The following is a 22,918-nucleotide window of genomic DNA, read 5'->3' on the forward strand; positions in this document are numbered from 1 at the left end:
TGAGATAAGAGGAGAAAAACATTTCTTTTGCTCAGGTCTCTATTCAAAAGTGGGAAGACAAAAGCTGGGCCTAGATGGGTTTGATGACCAAATATATACTTTTGCCCACATTTTTTTTCTTCTGAAATCCAAAAACGTCTCTCTGGTAATGTAGATTCATTGGTATTTACTGAGTACCTGGAATGTGCAAAGGTCCTGGGGTACAGCAGTAAGCAAGGCAGACATGTTTCCTGCCTTCAAGGAGCTTCCAGTTGGCTAGAACAGATACCACAGGCACCTCACACCCAGCGTGAGCCCAAATGCATTTCTCCCTCCCACCTCCTCAGTTACCTCAGTGTCCGTGATCAGTCCTCCATTATCTGATTAGCAATCTTCATTGCATCTGCAAACTTAATTCCCTTTGGTCATGTAACATTAACATATACTCAGGCATAATGTCAGGAATTAGGGTGTTTACGTCATTGGGGTCTATTTTTCTGCCCACCATAATTTCTGCTTGCTTGATAGATTAATTTATTATCACCTGCCAACTTGTGGATGATGCTTGGGCTTCAGGCATGGAGATTGTGGGACCGATCAGTTATGCCAGCTTTCAATTTTTTTTTAAACTGCTTCCCCTAAGCTGTTCCCTCCTCTCGCCCGAGTTCCTCACCGTCTCCCAAACACGTGGCCACATTTGTATTTCTCCGACTGTTGGGGCAGCTCCTGCCTCAGCAATGAGTTCCCTTCTCTCCCAACCCCAGTTCTGTTAACTCCCAGGGTCCAGCTTTGGTCCCACTTCTTCTGGAAACTTCTCATGATTTGGAAACTTTGTGCCCTCCTTGCTCTCCATCTTCTCTGAAATCCTTCAGCTTTTTAAGCCTGGGGCAATTAATTATATCATGTGTTATAAATATTGACTTATTGATTGCTCGCGTTTTGGCAGGAAGCTTTATGGGTTGGTTCAAAGTGGCTCTAAAACCGTTTGTTTCCCTTCAGAAGCAAAATGTGATTCTACTGTTTCAAACGCCTGTCTGAGATGTCGTGTGGTTTTGTTTATTTCAGAGACTTGAAGATAGAAAATTTGCTGCTAGATGAAGACAATAACATCAAGCTGATTGGTAGGACTTTTTTCTTTTTTTAAAAAAAGCAAGATTATCCTTGAAGCGTTGTGTTGTTAATTCTTAGTTCTTTATTTCTGTATTATTGGCTTTGAAAATTACCCATGATCTATTTCTAATGCCCAGACAATACTTCTAGATCACCTCTTTTTACCGCCAATATTTAATAATGATTTTGCAAATGAAAATTAATTTTAATAATAATTTAAACATAATCAGAAAGGTAAAAATATTGTAAAGTGACCATAAAATGAATTTTACAACCCCAAATAAATGTTTGCTGGTTACATGTTCTTTGGATTTATTCAAACTTTGGTTTCTCTATAAATTCAGATGAAGCTGAACTTTTATAGGGATTATTTTTATCTGGATTAACCATAAAACATCATAAAAATAGTAGAAAATAACTTGGTTCGGAGATGTTGCCCTTATCTTAGCCGTATAGGAGGAAGGCAACTTACCTTCTCTTTTTAATATAATCTTTATCCAAGCCCTGTAGTACAATGAGGATGATGCAGAGAGAAATCCCCACAAGGGGATAATTTAGAAGTCTCGACCAATCAGAAGGAAGTTCCAGGATAGAGTGAGTCCTAATTGGTTCATAATTCAAGCTCCATAAGCGAATTCACTCCGTAGCACATTCTTTAGAAGAATTCAGTTTTTGTCTGTGAACGTGGTTGCTGTTGGCAGAATCTCAGGGCATCATTTTTACACCCAGATGTTAGCATTATCTTTTACTCCTTTCTTTTCTTTCTTTTCCCACCTCAACTGCAAGTAATTTCTTCCACCTCAGTTGCTTGAAAAAGACTTTATTTTAGGAGAAAAGAGAAGGATTGATAGAATTTTGTGAATTTAACTTTCGTACCTAAGAAGGAAATTTTGTTTGGCAAATACTGAAAACCATCGCAAAACTCTCTAAAACATATCCTTCAAATGGCCAGTTAGATGCTTTGGAATCACACTTGGCTCCCAACCAGTAACAGGCAACGGGCTGAGGGACTCGAGACCCCTTGGCTGGGCGAGGAAGCACCATGGACGGGTCGTGATGGAGACACCCATTATTAGAAGATTAACAGTTAAGAGGAAACCCATCTTTTTCTCCGAAATATTTTAAAGAATATATTGTTTGAAGATTCTTGGACAATTCAAAGAATTTTCTTTTTATCAAATTGTTTCACTGTTGCATCTTAGTTGTCCTGAGAGCCAAATACAGCAGCATTAAACACGGCAGATGTCGAAATGCCTGCCGGATGTCTTTCTGGTCCTTGTTTCCGGCATCTGTGGCCTCAGACAAAGGAGTGTCCTGGTGGGGAGTGAGGAATGGAGGAAAGGAGATTGTTTTTAGGTTCCCTGGCAGGGCGACCTGTCACTTGTCTTTGGAAAACGTGATGGTGGCAGGGACAGAGTTGCCCTAACAGCAGCAGAGACAGTCAGAGGACAGGCTGTGTGAAGGCTGGATGTACGTGACAGTAGAAGTTAGAATGATTCACTTCCACCGCACATCGTCTAGACTGAGGCCGGCAGTCCCAGCACAGCGCGGTCCACCGGCGGTCATTTCCATATCCCAATTCAGCATCACCCATTCTGCTTCTTTCCGTCTGTTCTCTCTCCTCAAGTGATAGCCCTAAATGACCTTTTATAAACCTAGAAATGGACTGTGGAATAGACAGTGTTGAAAAGCACAGGCCTTTGTATTGGTGAGACGTTTGCTCAGAAGATTCTGGAAGAACCAATCGCTGGAAACAGGGGATGCGTTTATAAGTAGCTCACAGACTGGCCGCATAATAAACCCTCTTAGAGGCGACCTGGACAAATCAGGTGAAGAAAGGCAGCACGTGAATTAGAGCCACAGCTCCCCTGAGTGGGAATGCCTCTTTGGATGCTAGGATCCACTTTATTCAAATGCCTCAGAGTCATCACCTCTCAGCGTGACAACCTCTGGATTGGTACCCAAGCAGCCTTTCAGCTCCTTGGGTCAAACTGGGCCATGTCAGAAACCAAATTTCCCAAAACTGCCCGCAAGGAGACTCCGATAATTGGACTTCCCTTTGTTAGAACTTTTCGTGTGCCTCCCAGTTCTCTCAAGACCGGCTCAAACCAAAGAGCCCTACCTCACGTCCTCATCGAAGGAGCTGTTATACCAACTGGGAAGTGTAATTTCTTGAGCAGAATCTGCATGTCCTCATTTTTCCATGCAGAGTAGGCTGGAGGAGGGAAGGGAAGGTGCTGGAAGGAAGGTAGGTCCCCTGTCTTGTGGGCTTTCTTGCCCCTGGGTTGGACAATTTGGATCCAATGTTTCTATGACTGTCTTTTTGCAACTTAAAAGCCCTTTGAATCTTTTCTTTGCAGGAATTACCTAGTTGTTTTTCAAAGGTTGATTATGGCCATTACCACTTCCTCTTAATCGATTCTCTTCTTTGAAATAATTTGATTTAAATTTTACTTAAGCCGTGTAAGCCATGTTAAAATTAACTAGAATTAACCGAGAGTAAGATTTGATTTAATCAGGATTTTTTCCCTTCAAAAAAAAAAAAGCAGCCTGATGTGTTTAGTTTAGTATAATCTTAAAATGTAAGAGCCACAACTTAGAACAATTTTGCACTTCAGTTTTCCAGAGGAGCATTCACTTGGGCTGTTTTTTTTTTCTTTTGGTTAGGAAGATTAGCCCTGAGCTAACATCTGTGCCAATCTTCCTCCACTTTATATGTGGGGTGTTGCCACAGCATGGCTGATGAATGGTGTATGTCTGTGCCCTGGATCCGAACCCACGAACCCTGGGCCACTGAAGCAGAGTGTGCTGAACTTAACTACTATACCACGGGGCTGGCCCCTCACTTGAGCCTCTTTTGGGATTCATTCTGCAGCTCTCAAAAAATTGAGTGATAATTGGCTTATGCGTCCACCAAATCGAATTGAGGCAGACCTGTGTGACATGACTGGGAGGCCAACTTTTCTCTAGTTTCACAATTCTAATTATGGGCATATGTGTGAAATTTTAAAAATTACATATACGAATGTGAAATGTACTGGTTATTTTTCTACAATATATTTTAAATTAAACCCTTTTGGCTAGGTCAACCTAAGTCACTTAAAAGGCTGATTTGATCTCCTCTACTTCCCAAATCCTCTGCTGATTTATCTTCTTGAAACTGTGCTTAAGACAAGGCAAGACACTGTGTTCTCAAGCTTGCTTGGGAGTCTGATCTCCCCTCGCCCTGCCCTCTTCAATCAAGCACTTCCTTATAGACGGGGTCCAGGAGCTGAGGAAGTGCACTGAACAAGGCTGTCCTTGGCTGTTCACAGAACCCCACAGCGATTAGGAATTAGGAGTCTTTTGTTTTAATCTCAGAAATCTAGAGATAGGTTTTCTGAGACTCCTAGGAATTTAGGCCCCTAACACAACTGTTTATGAAACTTTCCTTAAAATGTTGCCCCAAATAATATAATCTTTATTCCTTGGGGCTCTTTCCATTTCACCATGGTGGATGCTTTCTATGCATTCGTTGTTTCATTAAAATTCCTTTAGGTTGATTTTCAAATCGAAAGCATTTAAACGGCCATCCAATTTAAAGCTCAATAGGGTTTTTCATCTTATAAAAATATTCAACCCCCTCCACCTTCTCCCCCTTCAGCGAGACTCCAGGGTGGGGCTGGAGATCCTTTTGAACAGAGATCTCCTCCTAAGATAGGAATCTGAGGGTCCGGTGGCTCCTGAAGGGCCTTCCTGGGCAGGTTCTGTGGGGCCTACGGGTGCGGGCTAGGCTGATGATAAAGGAAATGGGGCCAGATGAAGGCGGGGACGGAGTAAGCAAGCAGAGGAAGAGAGGAAGACGGAGGTTACAAGAGAAAAATAAGAATCTTGAAACAAAAAAGTCACGGTTAAAAGCGTGAACGTGCAGCGGGCCCGGCTGGTTTGCCAGTCCCTGCGTGTAGGTTCTGATTCTTCATCTCCAAGCCTAAGCTGAAGAGTTGGGTGATCTTCAGAGCCTTGAAGACTTTTCAGAGCTCTGCTAGGATGGGATTCTATTTCGAAAAGCTTTTCATTTACAGCTAGCTTAGCTCAACGACTCTTGGGAGGATTTTTAGTGGCGTATCTTGACCCGCGGTGTGCGAGCGACTTCCTGGGCTCACAGCTCTGCCCCGTTCCGTGTTCCTCCTTTCCTGAGCTTTTCTCCAGCTTTCACAATAGTCGCACACTTTGCAGGTGGAGACATGTTCGAGTCAAGGAGAAAACGCAGTGATGACTTTAGATATAAAATCCTGCCGGTTGAGAGAGCGTGAGGGTTTCGTTCAAGATGTGGAGCCAGTCTGACCACAGCCCCTTTCTGACGGAGCCCTCGGGGCTGAGCCTTCTGTTTGGGGACTAGAACCATAATATTTACATTAAAGTTCAAAGGAAGAACCCTGATCTTAATTCTGAGATCAACAAAGATTGAGGAAAGATATCAGATGAGGACATCAAACTAACAGCTCTCTAATTACTTGTCAGTTGCAGTGTCTTGAAGATCAAAAGTAAACACAGAACAAAAAGTATGATGGAATCTGCATAGCTTTAGATACATGGCCTTTTCTTTCCTCTTCCAAGTTTCCTTAATCATCCAAGAACAAAGCAATGCTATGAGGTCACTTAGCCTAGTTCTCATTTCTATCTTGCTGGCATTATTTTTCCAGCCGACATTCAGCCTTGTCTAAATCATTGGGTGTATTTCTTCCCCTCTTCAAATCACCATATGGTGCAGCACGCCTTGGGAGCATTTTTAAGAGACTTGCATGAAGTGAAAACATTCAGCTGAAAAAGTCAACTCTAAACGGTGGGATCGCGTGTCACCCGGGGTGACGCCGACACCAGCCGGAGAAAATCAATCTTCCTTCAGCTTTTCCCCACTGGGCCACTTGGAAGCCCGAAGTCTGACTCGGAGGCCCTCTGCCTGTTCTCTCTTCCTGCTTTAGTCCTAGAAAGCGAAGCTTCTCTTTTTCCTGGATGACTCATTTCCAAGATTGGATGAAAATATGTTTTGGGTCAACATACTTTTAGCTCTAGCTACATTTTACAGGAGGCCTGATGTAAAATGTTTCCAGTTAAGCAAAGGCTCCACTGCCTGACAGACTTCTGTCCTGAGACCCACATCCAGAGGTGATGCTCCGCAGCTGCTGGTGTTCCTTTTGGATGCTAAATGATGTGTTAGCCTGAAAGAATGTTTCCCTTCCTGCTGCCTCCCCCCACCCCCCACCCACCTCCGCCCACCCCCCTCCCCCCTCCCCCCTCCCCCCTCCCCCTCCTCTTCTTCATTTCCACAGTTTTCTAATTCGGAGCCGGTTTTGTCCTCCCCTCTTTGCAGACTTCGGTTTGAGCAACTGCGCGGGGATCCTGGGCCACTCCGACCCGTTCAGCACGCAGTGCGGCAGCCCCGCCTACGCCGCGCCTGAACTTCTTGCCAGGAAGAAATATGGCCCCAAAATCGATGTCTGGTCCATGTGAGTTGTTGAGCTTATCCAAGTGAATGCTCCTTCCTGCTGTCTCGCTGTCCCTTTCTTATGAAATAACATTTGAGTAATTGATGAGAATGTATTATGTTATAGGCTTTAAGATGTGTATTCAGTGACTCCGTCCACCTCTGTTCCTTCTGGTCTTTTCCCCACAAACTGCCAGAGAGGGCTTTACCAAAATTCATTTAGGGTCTGGGAGACAAGAAAACAGAGCCCAGCACGCGCAGAACCCATGTGTGGTTTCATGGATTGTGCACGTCCTTCCGCCGCTTAAAATCCTTCCGTAGCTCTCCATCCGCGTGTGGATAAAGCTCAGCCTGCATGCTCAGCTGTGCTCCTCCCGCACCTTGCTTCTGCCCACCGCTCCTGGCTCTTCGCTTCCTAGCCCACCCTCTGCTCGCAATTCTTCAGATAGCGTGGCCTCTGCTTCGTCTTTCCCACCCCTGGGGTCTGCACTCGCCCTTTCCTTTGCCTGGAACGCCATTTTCCAGCTCTTCCAATGGCCTTTGCATTCCCACATTCCAGTGTTGACCCCATGTCTCTGTCGCAGAGACCATTTCTGAGTTCCCTGTCGGAAGGGATCCCCATGACTCTGTCTCCTCACCCTTTCAATTTCCTCTCTAGCACTTGTCATGGCCTGCCATTTTCTTGTTTGTTAATCCATTTATTGTCTGTCTCCCCAGTAGGAAAGGATGCTGGATGAGGGTGGGGACCTTATTGGTCAGCTTCACCAGTGCCTAGCACAGTGGGCACCACGAGGGGAAAACTCAATCAATAGTTGAAGGAATGAGTCACGGGTGGCTGCAGGGGCCCTCGTCACTAAATCTAGGTCCCTCCTGGTTCCCCATGGTGAGTGAGGCCCTCATTACCATATGTGAATGGTCCAGGCAGCCCTGCAGAGTCCTGGATCCCTGGGTAGGGACCACATTCCTTGCCACTGGGAAATGGGCTCTAGATGCACAGAGACTGGGCTCCTGATTAAGATACAGAAGCTAGAGATGAGAAGGGCTAAGTGTGTATTGATGCAAAACGTTTCTGGATTTCCCCTACTTTTCTCCATCTTCACTACACTCCCCTTGTCCAGGTTGGAGAAAAGCTGATGTTTGCTGGATGCTTCCTGTACAGCAGGCACTGTGTCATTTAATTGTCGTGGTAACCCAGTGGAACTGTTACCGTCTATTATCTCCACTGTATGGAAGAAGGAACCAATCACCAGAGAAGTTAATAAAGTTTCCCAAAGTCACGGAGCTACTAAGTGGTGGAGGTGGGATTTGAACCAGACAGACTTCCAGGGTCTCAAGATAAAGTACTGATTTTTGAACATGGCTTGTGGGGGCCCTTGCTTGGCCCCGCCCTCTGCCCCAACCCACCAGCTAACTTTGCACTGTTTGCTGCCCCTTCAACGCAGCCTGCCTTCCCCTGGATTCCTACCTTTGCATGCACAATTCCTTCTGCTGGGAACTCTTTTTCCTGCTTCTGGACCCTTTTTCTTTCCCTCTTATTTTGTTCGATGCCACTTCCTCCGGGCAGCCTACCTGTCTCCTGTGGGCTGGCTTTGAGGCCACCAGTGTCTCCTCTAGTGCCTCTGTCTGCTCCCCCGGCTTTCGCCCTGTGGTCATTGCTCACCTGCCAGAACCCCCTGGACTGCAGGCCGAGGGAAAGGGACCCCCTGGCTTGCTCCAAAGATTCCTGAGCACCTGGCACGGAGCCTGGTCTAGAGAGGGAGGACGGAAGGGAGAAAGGCAAGAGAGGAGGCAGAGAGGAAGGAGGGAAGAGAAAGAGAGGAGGAGGGTGGAAGGAAAGGACAGGCACTTCTCCCTGGTGAACAGAAGCTAGAGGGTCGGGGCTACGGTCGGCAGAGGACCGCGACCCAGTGCCAGGGTCTAGAAGTGAGAGAAATTCAGGAAGTTCTGGTTGGAGATTGAGAGGAATCAGAGACCAGAATGAGATTCTGAGGGCTACAGCATTCCCTGAACCTTCCAGAAAGGGCCAGCTCTCCCTGGAACCTAGGCTTGGCCGGTCAGACAGGGAGTGAAACCAGTTAGTCAGGAATCTGCTTCCATTCCTGAGCGGAGGGCTGTGTGCTCGGAGTTAATTATCGCCTCTGATTCTCAGGACAGCCTGGGGGGTGCATCTCTCTGCCCCCACTTTACCCAGACAGGAGAGAGGCCCAGTGGTTAGCGTAGCCCGGAGGCATACACAGCTTGTGAGGGGTGGAGCTGTGCTTTGCACTCTCCTGGTTACTTTTCCTACCTCTCAAGAGGAGGTGTGGCCAAGGCTGCAGGTGTGTGGTCTGCTGCTGACTCCCTGAGGTGGGTTGGGGGCTGCCCAGAGTAGGTGGGGATGGGAGCAGGAAACAGTGGCCAGAGGATGCCTTCTCTTTGAGGTACCCTGGGTGGCTTGGCCAGCGTTGCTAACCACAGACTCTTTACACTGTGCCCACTAGGGCCTCAGACTCCTTCTCAACACAGCCGTCTGGGAAGCCACTACCAATGGATCAGAGTCAGTACATGAGGTGAAATCCATTCTTGGTCCTTTCCGACACTGAAGAGTTCTCATAAGTGTCTGACACATAATCTGCCCTCAATAAATATTTATTAATGGGTGAATATGAATGTTTGAGTCACTAATCACCTTCTTTCCTTAACAGTTAGGGAACTCATTTGTGCTAAATGGAAAGCTATGAAACGGACAATTTGTCCCCAAAAAACAAAAAAAGGCTGTGGAGAATGGGGAGCCGGAGAGACCAGGAGATTCAGGGGTGTCGTGTGACTGTGGTGACAGGGAAGGGGGTGGGAGACGCAGTGGCCAAAGAGAAGGAGAAGTCGGTAGGTTGGAGAGAGGTGACAGTTTGCTCCTGAGGTCCTGCTCTCGAGGGTGCTGGATGATAATGGTGGTGTCACCAGTTGTCATGGTGATGAGGCTCAGCCTGTGACAGGGGACCTTTCCAGTCATGACTGGCGAAGCAGGCATCTCCTCAAAGTCTAGGACTGTGGGTAGAAAGAAGGAGCCTTGTGGGTTGTCAGAGGTGTGGGAGAGCTCCTGGCCCTTGTAAGTGAAATGGGACCTGTTGTCCCCTCATGCTGAGGGTAGGATAGAACCGATCATTTTGTCTGGGAAATATGAAGGGGACGGAAAAGCACAGGCTGCAAAGGGCAGCACATCTGAGGGTCAGGTTTAAGCTCAGACTTTGCTCCGGCCCTTTCTGCCAAGTCCCTTGACTTGGGAAAGGAATCCACATTTAGTGACCACAAATGCTCCATATCTCAGTTTCAGGGCCCTGTGGTTAAAACGAAGGGTCCTGGTCCATTGCCACAGCTGTGTCCCTCTCCGTTAACGATAATTCATGGTGGCATCGAAGGAGGGAAGGTGGAGGGGAAGCTGCAGGAAGGATGGAGATGACCTAAGACCAGGGTGCTCGGACGCTCACTTCCCTCTTCCCTGGCCGCTCGCGTGGTTGGGCTGTCTGCGGCAGCTGGACATTTCTTTGCTAACCTCCACTTAATTGCATTTTTTTTTTTTTTCCAAGAAGTGATATGCAGCTGCAGGCCTTCTGAAAAGCTCTAATCAGGCCTCATTCTTAGTCCTGGTGCCATGAAGTATTGTATGAGAAAGACTTTGATAAATGGTAACGCACCATGTAGACCCTGGGCTTCCCATTGATTGTGGCGTTGCTCTGGAGGCCCATGTGGGACCCTGGAGCAAGTCTGTGTTAGCTGACTCTCTGGAACATTCCCTAGGGGATGAGGCCACACGACCCTCGCCTAATTCACAGGGATGGCATCAATTAGGCCCTTTTTAGAAGCTGTTGATAAAGCTTAAAAAACAACAGGAAGCTATGGAAGCAGCCTATGGCTTACCAGAGATTGTTCATTCGGCAAATATTTGTGGAGCCAGGCGCTGTGCCGAGTTCTGCGTGCACGATGGTGAGCAGAGCAGTGAGGCGGCTCCCGCTCCTGTAACGATCGTTGTTAACCCCCACATGCCTCCGGCTGAGTGACGAGCAGTGTTCTAAGGGCTTTGCATTTGTCAGCTCATCACATCTGCCTAACAGCCTTTCACGGGAATGCTGTTAGCCCACCTTACAGATGGGGAAACTGAGGCACAAAGAGACTTAGGCACTTGCCCAAATAACACAGCTAGTGCGTGATAGACTCAAGGTTTGACCTGGGTGGTTTGACTCTAGGGTCTGCCTTTAATTTTCACCCTCTAGTCTTCTGCTCTTTTCCTTCTTCTGGAGGGTTTATGTTCTAGTGGGACAGACAGACAATTTCTTGAAAAACTATAAACTGAGGGTGGTAACTGCTGTGGACAAGTGGGCGGGATGCAGAGGATGAAGATGGGGGTGACCACTTGAGGAGAAGACCTCAAAGCCAAATCCTAAGGGTGAGAAGGCATCAGCTGTGGGAAGACAAAGAAGTCAGGGAGGAAGGCTCGAGGCAGAGGGACAGGATGTGTGAAGGCCGTCGGGTGGGGGGTGTGGGGAGGGGTTTGGATTTTCCCTTAAGGGTAGTGAGAGGCCATTGGAAAATTGTAAGCAGGTGGGTAACAAAATGTTGTGGATTGATTTGTGTTCCCTTCCCAAAGATGTGTTGGAGTCCTAACCCCCAGGACCGCAGAATGTGACCTTATTGGAGATGGGGCCTTTACAGAGGTAATCAAGTTAGAACGAGGTCATAAAATCAAATATGACTGGGGTCTTAGTAAAAGGGGGAAATTTGGACACAGAGAGACATAGGGAGGACGCCGTCTAAGGATGAAGGCAGAGATCAGGGAGATGCTTCTACAAGCCAAGGAATGCCCAAGATTGCCAGCAACCACCAGAAGCTCAGAGAGAGACATGGAACAGATTCTCCCTCTCAGCCTCAGAGAGAACCAACCCTGCTGACACCTTCGTCTTGGACGTCGAGGCTCCAGAACTGTAAGAGAAGAAATTTCTGTTGTTTAAGCTCTGAAATCTCAGGAAAGGTCAAAAGTAAACTGCTGAGTAAAAACTCACCATTCCAGATCCCAAGAGCCATTCTCCATCCCAGTAAGCATGAAATAATTCCCTTATTGAATCAAGTTCAGTAACAGACAGATGAAATAGACTAACTGAATTCTTGGTCATTCCTTACCCAGCAGAGTGTAAGCCTCCATGAGCCACCCAACCTCTAGAAGGTCAGATAAGAAAACCAAATTCTCCACCATTGCTGTCACCTATACGTAATAAATTATTGGCTGCGTGAAACCCAGAAACAAAAGGAAACCACAAAATATGTAGAATTTCGTTCACATGATGGTGGAAGAGTCCTCTGGAGTGAGAGAGGGCAAGCCCTACGTGCATAAGCATTTTTCAAGATGCCTCTGTGTCACATTTGCTAATGTCTCATTGGGCAAAGCAGGTCACATGGTCAAGTCAAGAGGAGAGAGATCCCACCCCTTGATGGGAGCAGTGGCAAGGAATTTGTGGCCTTTTTTTTCTTTTCTTTTTTTTTTTTCAATCTAACACACTTATCTACTGCTGTGGACTCAATTGTGGCTTCCCCTCCCCCACCGGCTTCATAGTTTGAAGCCCTGACCTCCAGTGTGATGGTATTTGAAGGCGGGGTCTTTGGGAGATCATGAGGATGGAGCCTCCACGATGGGATTAGTGTCCTTATAAGCAGAGACCACAGAGAGCTTGCTCACTCTCTGACACAAGAGGACAAAGTGAGAGGGTGACCGTCTGCAAGCGAGGAAGAGAGCCCTCACCAGAGCCTCACCATGCCGGCACCCTGCTCTCAGGCTCCAGTCTCCAGAACTCGGAGCCACCTCATCTATGGTGGCAGCCCAAGCTGATTAAGACACCTCCTTACCCATTAGTCTTACCTGTAAGCAAATAGACCATGTCAGCAGGCACAGTGCAGAGAAAATACAAGGCTGCATCGTTGGGTCAATGCAAGAAGGCATCAGAGGAGAGTTTAATCTGCTCCTGAGGGATGAGATGGAGTTTTCCAGGTGGAGAAGAGGAGGGGAAACTCTCCAAGCGGAGGGAACAGCGTATGCGAAGCCTGGAAAGCATGAAAAATCTGATTTACTCTGGCTCTTAATCTTGGAGAAAAAGGAACCTTCTTTACGAGATTAATTTTCCATGGCTTTGGGTTGTTGTGTCTGAGATGCTGGTTAGGATTCCATTTGGTGCCCATGACTTTGCTGGCAGAATTGGAAATGGAAAACCCAAAGAGAATTTAATTTAAAAGGCTGTTTAAAAAGAGAGTGAGAATGGAACCAATTTTCTCCCTGGGTCAGACACTGTTATGACAAAACATCCCTTTTTATTGTTCTGGAACAATGACAGAATGAAGAGTTCACTTCCAAAATCAAAAACAAATTCCCCTCTCAAGAGGTTTTGGACTTTGATGGATAGACAGGGCCTTTGCCCAACACTTCTGAGAGTGATGTAGGAAGAAAACCAGCTTGTCATTCGAAGAAACTTGGGAAAGAGAGCTCTTCCCCACAAATGGGGCCCCCAGAACCCTCCTCCTCTAGGGAATCAGGAATTAACGATGGAGTTGAAAAGTGGTACACTCCAGCTTGAGTGTTTTCCGTTATTTTCATTTGTCATTATTTTCATACATGGACCATATATGACTATCTTTAAAATCATTCGCTTCTTTCCTTTAATCCAGGTGAATGAAATATCTGTATCTCTATCTCCAATGAACTTTGAGATTTCAGACATAAAAACAAAAATGTTCATTCTGCTACAGTGAACCTTTTTTATTGCTGACTTTTCATCAGAGTGGTGGGGTATATGCTAATTTAAAAAATTTAATGCAGACGTACTTTTTAAAAATCAAGATTAACTTTATTTTCAGAATATTACAATGCTCTTTAAACTTCAGTGAATCTTGAAGGGTAAGGAAAGCGAAAGTTGAGAGTTCTGTCCCCAAAGGATTGAGGGTGCAACATTTTTTCAACCAAAGCTGCTCTTTGCTCCCATGGGGGCACCTGGGATGGGCGAAGCATTTGTGTGAAGACCTGGTGCCTAGTGGAGAGTTGCGCAGAAGATACCCAAATCACCATCTCAGTCTCACTGGATCTGTTTTCACATAGTGAGAACGTCTCTGTCCCCAGTGCTGTTGCTTTGGGTAGATAAGTTGGCCAAGGGGAGCCATCTTGTTTCAGCCCTACTATCCCCACGTAGACATAGGTGTTCAGGAGGGAGAGTGGGAGAATTTGTTCCGGCCCTCAGACTCTGTTTTGTAAAAGTACTGCCAGACACCAGCAGCTACTCCTGGAGCTCAAATATGGAAGGCTAGCATTTTCTCTCCGTTCAGACCCTTTCAAAATGAAGGATGGCAGGAGAAGGAGGTGGGAAGAGGAGACCCATGGCTCCTTTTGGGTAGTTGAATGCTTTTGACTTTTAAGAGAGAAGCTTCCTTTAGCCTCTGAGATTTTTCAATTATAAAATCTAAGACTTTTTTTTTTTTTGGTAGCTAGCATGTGCATTTAGGATGGAAGAGGGGAAGGAAGAAAGGAAAAAGAAAAAAAGTTTAGAATTTTTTTAAATTTTAAAGAAGATAATTTCTTGTAGAACACAGACCATTTAATGGAGCAGTGGTGAAGTTTGAGATTTTCCAAATGGATGGATCAGTTCCCACTCTCCTTTCAAGACCTTAAATTGGAAGTTGTATTGAAAGTTGATACTGAAAAATGGAAGGATATTGCTTTTAGGCAGAGAGTTATTTTTTGTTTTTCTGAGGCGGTTTCTTTCTGGAAGAATCACACAGAAGCAAGGTGTGTCAGCTGCAAGTTCTGTCACCTGCTCTCTGGTATAAACTGAGCAGTTTTTGAGGATCCCGCCCACCAGCCCCTGAGAACAAGTCATCAGACCTCCACCTGCCAGCAAAGCTCTGTCAGTGGCTTTGTCCCTTGTGTCTTGTTAGTTGCTGGCCGCCTTCTCCAGGGAGGTGCAACTCTCTGTGTTTCCTCTCTTGGGGGGCAGATGATACCCCAGCTTTTCCTTCAGGGAATATTTTTGTTATTGGACTAAATATCAGGACCACCATTTGGCTCCTGACATAATCCCGAAGATTCCACATTTATATTTCATGGGTCCCCACCTCCTTTTCTTCCAGCTGTCCTTCAGTGTCAACTTTTCTTTCTCTTTTGACGCCAGAGTATTCCACATGGGCCAGTATCTTTGGGTTTTCTTCCACCCAGCGATAACTCACCCTTATTTCTTTCTGCTTGGAAAAACCCAAATCATGTTTACTTGTTGCCTTCCTTCGTCCCAGTCTCTCATTACCCGCTTTCTTTAAAACTCTCTGTGATTCTTGAGGGCCCCATGACCGCCATGGAGAAGCTAGAAAGCCCCTGGCCATCTTTCAAAAGACACATCAGGAAATTCTGAACATGTTTTGAAACTCCTACTAATTCTATGGGATTACAGAGGTTTATAAACTGCATTCCACATTTTTCCCTTGGTATTCTCACAGACTTCTGAAATGTCAAAGGGACTGGATTTCTATTTATCCCAATATTAAACATGTATGAAAACGGAGGGCGCAGAATTAAGATGCTCAATCTGGTTTCTCTTAGAAAATCTCCTAGGACTGCATGACTCTTAATGTAGATTTCCATTGCTATTTGGCAGTGGGATACAAATATAATCGTAGCTTTTTATCTGTTTTTTAAAGTTTTGTGAAGCAACAATAGGTCGTATTTATCAGGCACTGAATTTTTGCCACACACAGCATTCAGCCCTTTCTCTGGTTTGGTTCATTTGACCTACATACTGACTGAGAGCTGGGTACCATTATCCACATTTTGTAGATGAGAGACCCTGGAGGAGAGAGCTGTCCTCTTTAAGGATTTGTCCCTGTTTTTGTGGATGATCAACTTCTGCAAGAGAAATTCTGGAGCCAGTTAGGTAAAATAATCAGTTATTATAAAAACCACTTGTTTGATCCTGGTCCGACTACTCTGTGCTGGTTCACCAGCAAAATCTTTAAGACACACTTCTCTTACCTTTTATCTGTGGTCCCAGCCAGATAGTGGAGAGAGGCAATGACTGGAAGAGATTCTTGTCATCTTTTGAAGCCAGTTGGTGACAAGGAGCCGAGCGGTTTGATGTCCCAAGGACTCCTTGAAGAGAGAAACTTTCATAAAAGTTTTAGAATTGCTCTACTGACCCGGTATTCCGTTCTCCCAACTCCTTCAGTTGGATCTCCTCCTGTTGCCAAAACATCCTACCTTCTATAGCATTCTGCGCTACTTTTATGCACCCTACCTGTGACAGGAACCTCTATGTCCCCTAAAGATAAAGGGAAATCTTAAAGGTCAGAGCACATTCTTCCCATTTGAGTATTGTACGCTCTTCTTGTAGAGGAAGAACATTCTTGGTACCCCTGGTGTTGACTTAAGTTATTTTTATTTAAATTTACTTAGTGTGCATGAATGTAAAATTAAACTCCTTTTATTTATGGCTCTGTACAAATCAAAAAACGAAACTCATTTACGAGTTAAATATAACCAAGACTAAAAGAACCCCCCAAAATTCAAATTGGAAACGTTAATTACATGCCACGGCTACTGTTTTGTGAGAACTGAATTTCTTGGAGCTGGTCAGGCCCGTCTTGGGATCACTCAACTCTCCCACCATTTTTCACTCATCCAGTGGCTTTCAAACAGGACTGTGTATCCGAAGCACTGGGAGGGCTTGTGAAAACGCAGATTTTGGGGCCCCATCCCCAGAGTGTCTTGATTCACTAGGTCTGGGTGGGGCCTGAGAATGTGCATTCCCAGCAAGTTCTCAGGTGATATGATGATGCGGTGTGAGGACCACACTCTGGGAACCACCACACTATTCAGATCAAGAGACTTTCTTTTCCACAGATATAAGCACAGAAACGTCATTGACAAATTGAGTTCCCCTCTGCTCCTTTCTCATTAGCCTCTGACAATTAAAGTGACATATTTGGCCAAAGTTGTGTGCCGGTGAACACAAGCGCAAAGCAGGCACTGAAATGGAGTGTGTACGATGGAGGGTGTGCCTGGTTTTATGGTGGGCGTCCAATGCCCCTGGTTAGCTTTTGTAAAATGTTTTAGTGTAACATCAAAAGAAAATCCAAAGTGGAACCGCTGAACCCCTGAGAATGTGTCCATGTCCCTCACTTCCAGAAACACTGCGTGGGTGGGTGGGGTATTATAAAACACTTACCTGCGGAAACAATAATATTGTATAAGTACCAGGCTCCTCAGCTTTAGGTGTAAATGTTAGAACCGAGATTAAGGCACATGGGTGAGCAGGGACAGAATCAACCAGTCTTGTCCCACAGCCAATGGGTAGGAGTCGTAGACTTCATCTTGGTATCCGGAAGGCCCTCCTCGTGCATAGAGTTGCCCTGAATGGAAGGAGCTGCCATAGGGAGGTTGGAAACAGCTAGCCTTCGAGGGGTCTCCAACGACAGCTTGGTGGATGTTCCAGGGGATTTCCATCCATAAAAGCCATGTGTCCAAGACGCCTTTGAATGCAAAAATTCTATGATTTGGGGGCCTTCTTATCAATCTCCAAAAATCCTCCAAAGTGAAGATGTTTAGCTCTACCATATCCAAAAGGCAGCCTTGCCTTGTAGGTCCTCAACCATGTTACCACCCCTAACACTTCTTCCCTCCACCCTCAGACTGGCTCTCCTCTCCCGCTCCTCAATTCTGTCACTGTTACCACTGTTCGTCCAGCTTTCCAAGTTCAACACTTGGCACATCCCCTTCCAATGTCTCTATTGCTTCTCTGCCTTTCTCTTTCCATTGCACACCATCACTCCCACTCAGTGATGCTTTAATAGCCACGTGTGGATTTACTGCCGCAGTCTCTGCTCCCCATTCTGAGCCCCTTTAATCCACTTAATACCAGACGACTACCCCCCCCCCCCCAAATTGTTTGGCATAGACTTTTATTCACGAAACATCTCTTCTCATCCTGGGCACTTCGTTCCACTAAACACACACGGGGAAAAGCTGCTCTAAATGGCCCCGCGTGTGCCTGGTTCATTCTTGTCTCCATTTCTTGGTCTATGCAGTTTAGCTTCCGCATCCTCACATCCAGCCACGGACAGATAAGCTCACACACATATACCCACCCTGAGGGGCCTCCCGTCTTCCAGTACTTGTTAAGTCCTCTTTCTCCGTTAATTGAACTCCTCTGTGGTTAAAAGCAGGACAGCATTTTCTTACCCTCTCTGCTCTCATCACCACTTGAAAGGATTGTACTCATTTGTTTGTTTACTTGTTGATTGTCTGTCTCTCTCTCCCCTCAAATTCAAGATGGCGGGTCCTTGTCTGGTTCACCTCAACCAGCACCTACACCACTGCCTGGGGCAGAGAGCCAGCCAGCAAGTATTTGTGGAAAGAAAGTTTATATGTGTCTCCCTACCTCGACTGTGAGTTACAGAGCAGGAAGCATGTCTTGGCATAAGTCTGCAATTTGAGAATGATTTCTGCCTTGAGCCCGTGGGCGCCGTACCTGTCTTGATCTGGAGCGCTGTAATTCAGAGGTGTCTTAGTGGAATTGGGCCCCGAGGGTCTTAATTTCAATCAGTCTCCTTGGATTTGTTTTGACTGGAAATCCTGTTGCCTGTTTTTAAAACTTATTCCCTCAGGCGCTTTTGAGCACTTGAGACTTCTTGGCAGGCAGGCGTTTCATCCCCATCAGGAAATCTCATCAAAATGATATTAGGTTTGCACATCAGGAAAATAAAAATCCTCTGAGAAGATGTTGCTCTTCTGGGATTGGCTTTGGATATAAGCAGTTAAGCCCATTCAGAAGGTATTTTGACCGCATCTGAGATATTGGGCCAGGGCTGGGTGGCAGAATTTCACAATAAATAATGATGGGAAAAATAAGAGTGGGAAGGAGACCCTCTCCCCTCCAAGGAATTTCTCTAGTTAGAGGCCGAGCAGAATTCAAGAGAAGAGCAAGACACCAGTTTTGGGTATGAGACTTTCTTTTCAAAGGGCTGAGTGGTCACCAGGCATGCTGGTTAGACTGTGACCTGCCCTCCCATGCAGGGTCTTGCCTGTATCTTTTGGTCTGGCCTCCTCCAGCCTCCACCTTGTAAACCGTACTTGGAAAATCCCATAATGGCAGGACCACTTTTATTCGAGGTTCTTAACAGCCCCCCACCGCAAGTATTTTTCACATAATTTGGGCTGGACTTCCTTCCAGAAAGAAGGTACAAGGTTTTCCATCTTTAGGAGGTAGTTCTTGAAGCTCTTGAACTCCTCTTATCTCCAAGTTTTCACAAGTGTGTTTTCACCCACGCCTTTCACTCTTGCTCAGTGTGTTGCTGAGGGTTCTAGAGAGATGACTGTGAAGAAGGCCTCGTGAGGTCAGCAAGAAGGTGACAGGACTGGAGATTCGCCAAGCCCGTGCCCTCTTTGTCTTGCCCTCCCAAGGGGCCTTGTCCTCATGCTTCCGTGTCTCTCTTTTCAGAGGTGTGAACATGTACGCCATGTTGACTGGGACCCTGCCTTTCACAGTGGAGCCTTTTAGCCTGAGGGCTTTGTACCAGAAGATGGTGGACAAGGAAATGAACCCTCTCCCCACCCAGCTCTCTACAGGTAATGCTCCTGCCACTGCGGATTCAGGGTTTCAGGGCTTCCACTCTAACCAGTTTGGATCCAGCTGTGAAGCAGTATTTGTTTTTGTAGCAATGGTGTTAGGGCTACCCCATGATTGTAGGTCTCTCCCTAGTATTAAAGCTAAGTCTTGAGGTGGTTGGGTTTCTCGTCTCTAAGCAGCCACTCCCTTCATCTCACTTCAATCCTTTCCTTTTCTGCTATAATTCTGAACCCTTAACTTCCTCCTTCTACACAGAACACACATATCAAAAGGATCTTATGGTCTCCATCAGAAAAATAATTGCAGGCTTGATTGTTTAAAAACTCACCATAGTATATTGTTGACTCTGAAAAGGGCGTTTATAATCACATTTCTATTGTGTCTTCCTTAGTCAATTCACTGTAAAGAAATATTAGTTTCAATGCAAGTTCGGTCTGTGATTTGTTTTGCAATTTGAGTTTCTGAGCCTCTTCAAAAGCTTTTAAATAGATGTAGGTTCAGTTACTTGATGAGACTGAATCCGCAGGTGTGTTTGGAAGGCGCTCTCAAACTTCAGCTGGTTCACATTTCAGTAAACAGCTCGTATTAAGGTTTGGTTTCAGACCCAGTAAACTAGTACAATTCGTTCTTTTGTTGGGTTCACAGTTCACTTCAAGTTCCTGGCCTCGACAATCATTTAATTGGCTCGTTAGATTAAACTCAACTTCACTGAGATAAGGCCTGTGACCACCCCCCCCCCAAAAAGTGATTATTTCGTTTCAACTGATGAAACGTGGTTAAAATGTAGCATTTTAATTTTACTACTATTATGTATTTTTCTCTTGAGTTTATAAAGCATCCGTGAAGCTGACCCTGAATTTCTGCTTGCCAAATGGACTCCAGGCTGAAAGGCATTCTTGGATGTCATTATCTAACTCAGTCCTTACTTTCACTTTTGCTAAGGAGGATTGAATCCCTGTAGGCTGAAAGCAAGGAAGCATTGTGTACTAGGAAAGATAAGTTACAGCACTCTCATTATAAAGGAGATATTTCTGCACTGAAAGCCGTAACGCTTGGAGTTAGAAAATGTACAAAATGTTGAACAAATTGTTATATTTAGGTTTTAGAGCTTTCAGAAATTTTGAAAGTGCTGCAGAGCACTATGAGGAGTGCTCATTCATTCATTCATTCATTCCATATTTCATAGGTTTTCACTTATTCCATGAATATGTATTGTGTAGCAGCTATGTGCTAGGAATGTTCTAGGCGCCAAGAAGACAGAAGATGAAACAGACATAGTCTCTATCCATACAGAGCTTACATATCAGCAGGGGAGGCAAAAAATAAACAGATAAATAAACATGTCTGATGTTTGGTAGTGTTAGTGCTCTAAAGAAAAGAAAATAAATCAGGATAAGGGGATAGAGAGTAAAGATGTTTTTTTTTTTAACAAATAACATTTTTAAAAAACCTTTTTATTGTGGCGTAATTGTAGATTTACGTGGTTATAAGAAAACATACAGAAAGAACCGTCTACCCTTCACCCAGTTTCCCCCATTGGTCATATCTTGCATGACTGTAGTATAATATCGCCCCCAGGAAACTGACATTGATAAAATCCATTGACTTTATTCAGATTTACATGCATTTGTGTGTGTTGGTGTGTTTTTAGTTTTATGAAATTTTATCGTAGGTGCAGACTCATGTGACAACTCCCACAGTCAAGATCCAGAACAGTTCTGTGACAGGATCTCTTGTGCTGTCCCTCTATAACCAGAGCCGTCTCCTTGCCTGCCACCTCCCTAACCCCCGGCAACCATAACCTGTTCTCCATCTTTATAATTTTGTCATTTCAAAAATGACAAATGACCAAAAAAAATATATATATATATATGTAAATAGCTTTTTTCACTTAGCATAATTCCATTGAGATCCATCCACATTGTTGCATGTATCTATTCTTTGTTCCTTTTTATTGCTGAGTAGTATTCCATAGTATAGATATACCACAGTTTGTTTAACCATTTGCAGTGGAAGGACACTGGCTTGTTTCCAGCTTTGGGCTATTATGAATAAAGCTGCTATTAATATTCTTGTACAGGTTTTTGTGTGCACATGTTTTCATTTCTCTGGGATGAATGCCTATGAGTGAAATTGTGGGGCCATATAGTAAGCACATATTTAATTTTGTAAGGAACTGCCACATTCTTGTTCAGAGTGGCTGTACCATTCGGCATCCCGACTAGCCATGTGGGAGTGATCCAGTTTCTCTGCATCCTTGCTGGCATTTGCTGCTGTCACGGTTTTCTATTTTAGCCATTCCAATGGGAGTCTAATGATATCTCATTGTGGTAAAAAATAAGATTTGATGTTTAAAAACAAATGCAATCTTTCAAGGTAAGTCTCTTTAAGGCTTATATAGTCATGAATATTGCCATCTTTCAGAGAGATTCTGAAGTTTCCTTTACAGTTCAGAGTCTGTTTTGCCTTCAACAGCCATAACAAAGGACGCTAGGAGGATGTTTGTACCCCCCCATGCCTGGAAAAGGCAGACACTTCGAATCCCAGTGAGATCCTGAGGAGCTGGAGAACTGCTTCTCATTGTGTCAGTCAGGATAGGCCAGGTTATGCTGCAATAACAAATAGCCCCCAGATCTCAGCGGCTTAAGATAACAGATTTATTTCTCATTTAAACCACATATCTATCAAGAGTTGGATTGGGGTCCAGCCCCGTGGCTGAGTGGTTAAGTTCATGTGCTCTGCTTCAGCGGCCCAGGGTTTTGCTGGTTCGGATCCTGGGTGCGGACATGGCACCACCCATCAGGCCATGCTGAGGCAGTGTCCCACATAGCACAACCAGAAGGATCTACAGCTAGAATATACAACTATGTACTGGGGGCTTTGGGGAGAAGAAGAAGAAGAAAAGATGGGCAACAATTCTTAGCTCAGGTGCCAATCTTTAAAAAAAAAAAAAAGAGTTGGATCAAGGGTCGAAGGGTTCTGCCCATCCTAGTAGTCAGGGTCCCAGACTGTTGGAGCAGCCACTGTTTCAAGCATGTTTGGTCCATGCAGAGGGAAAGAGATGTCTAGAAGATCTCTCATCAGCAGCTAAATGTCCCACCAACATTCCACTCATAACTCCCAACGTTCTAAAACATGTCATATGGCTTCCCCCGACTCAAGGGAGTGGGGAAGTGCAGTCCTGCTGTATGTCTGGAAGGCAGAAGGCCAGAAATAGCTGTTGAACAGCATTAGCATGAGCCGCAGGCTGTGGGAGGACGAGCAGGCGGTTCAGCCCGCCGTCGTCACGGTCAGGCAGCAGGGCAAGGGCCGGCCGATTGAAAACATAAGGAAATCAGTCTCTTTACTTCTAAACCGTACCTTGTTTTTATCCCCAATACTATTACCCACTTAGTCGGCTGGGATCTCAATGTTTTGTGATTATGAAAATTAAATTTACCCTTAAAGAAGTAAAAGTTGCACGCCTGAAGATGATAAAAAAAAAGTCCAAAGGAAATTCCAGAGGAGAAATATTAGAAATGTTCCAAGTGATTTCAGCATCACTGGGGTTGGGTCCAACCTCCCATAGCTCCTGCTCTGGACAGACAGCTTTGACTTTGGCCTTAAGTTGTGTGTGGGCTTGTTAAACATCTTCACATTCCAAAACTTTGTTGTCTTGACTTGTCAAGCATGACCAAGCGTGAATTGCATTTCTATATCTGGTCTTACATTAAGGAATCTGGACTGCTTCCCCCGGACATTTTTT

At 45.2% G+C, this 22,918-nt stretch overlaps 1 protein-coding gene across 2 annotated transcripts in view; it reads left to right on the plus strand.

Annotated features, from left to right (window-relative positions):
- HUNK (hormonally up-regulated Neu-associated kinase) overlaps positions 1-22,918 on the plus strand; it is a 102,036-nt gene that overhangs the window by 50,052 nt on the left and 29,066 nt on the right. For both annotated transcript variants that reach the window (XM_023630009.2, XM_023630010.2), the window contains exons 3-5: positions 1,045-1,100; positions 6,440-6,575; positions 19,045-19,172. In XM_023630009.2, the coding sequence (XP_023485777.2) occupies positions 1,045-1,100; positions 6,440-6,575; positions 19,045-19,172 (320 nt within the window). The remainder of the gene's footprint in view (positions 1-1,044; positions 1,101-6,439; positions 6,576-19,044; positions 19,173-22,918) is intronic.

Source organism: Equus caballus, chromosome 26, assembly GCF_041296265.1.
Source record: "Equus caballus isolate H_3958 breed thoroughbred chromosome 26, TB-T2T, whole genome shotgun sequence".
In the NCBI taxonomy this organism is placed as follows: domain Eukaryota; kingdom Metazoa; phylum Chordata; class Mammalia; order Perissodactyla; family Equidae; genus Equus; species Equus caballus.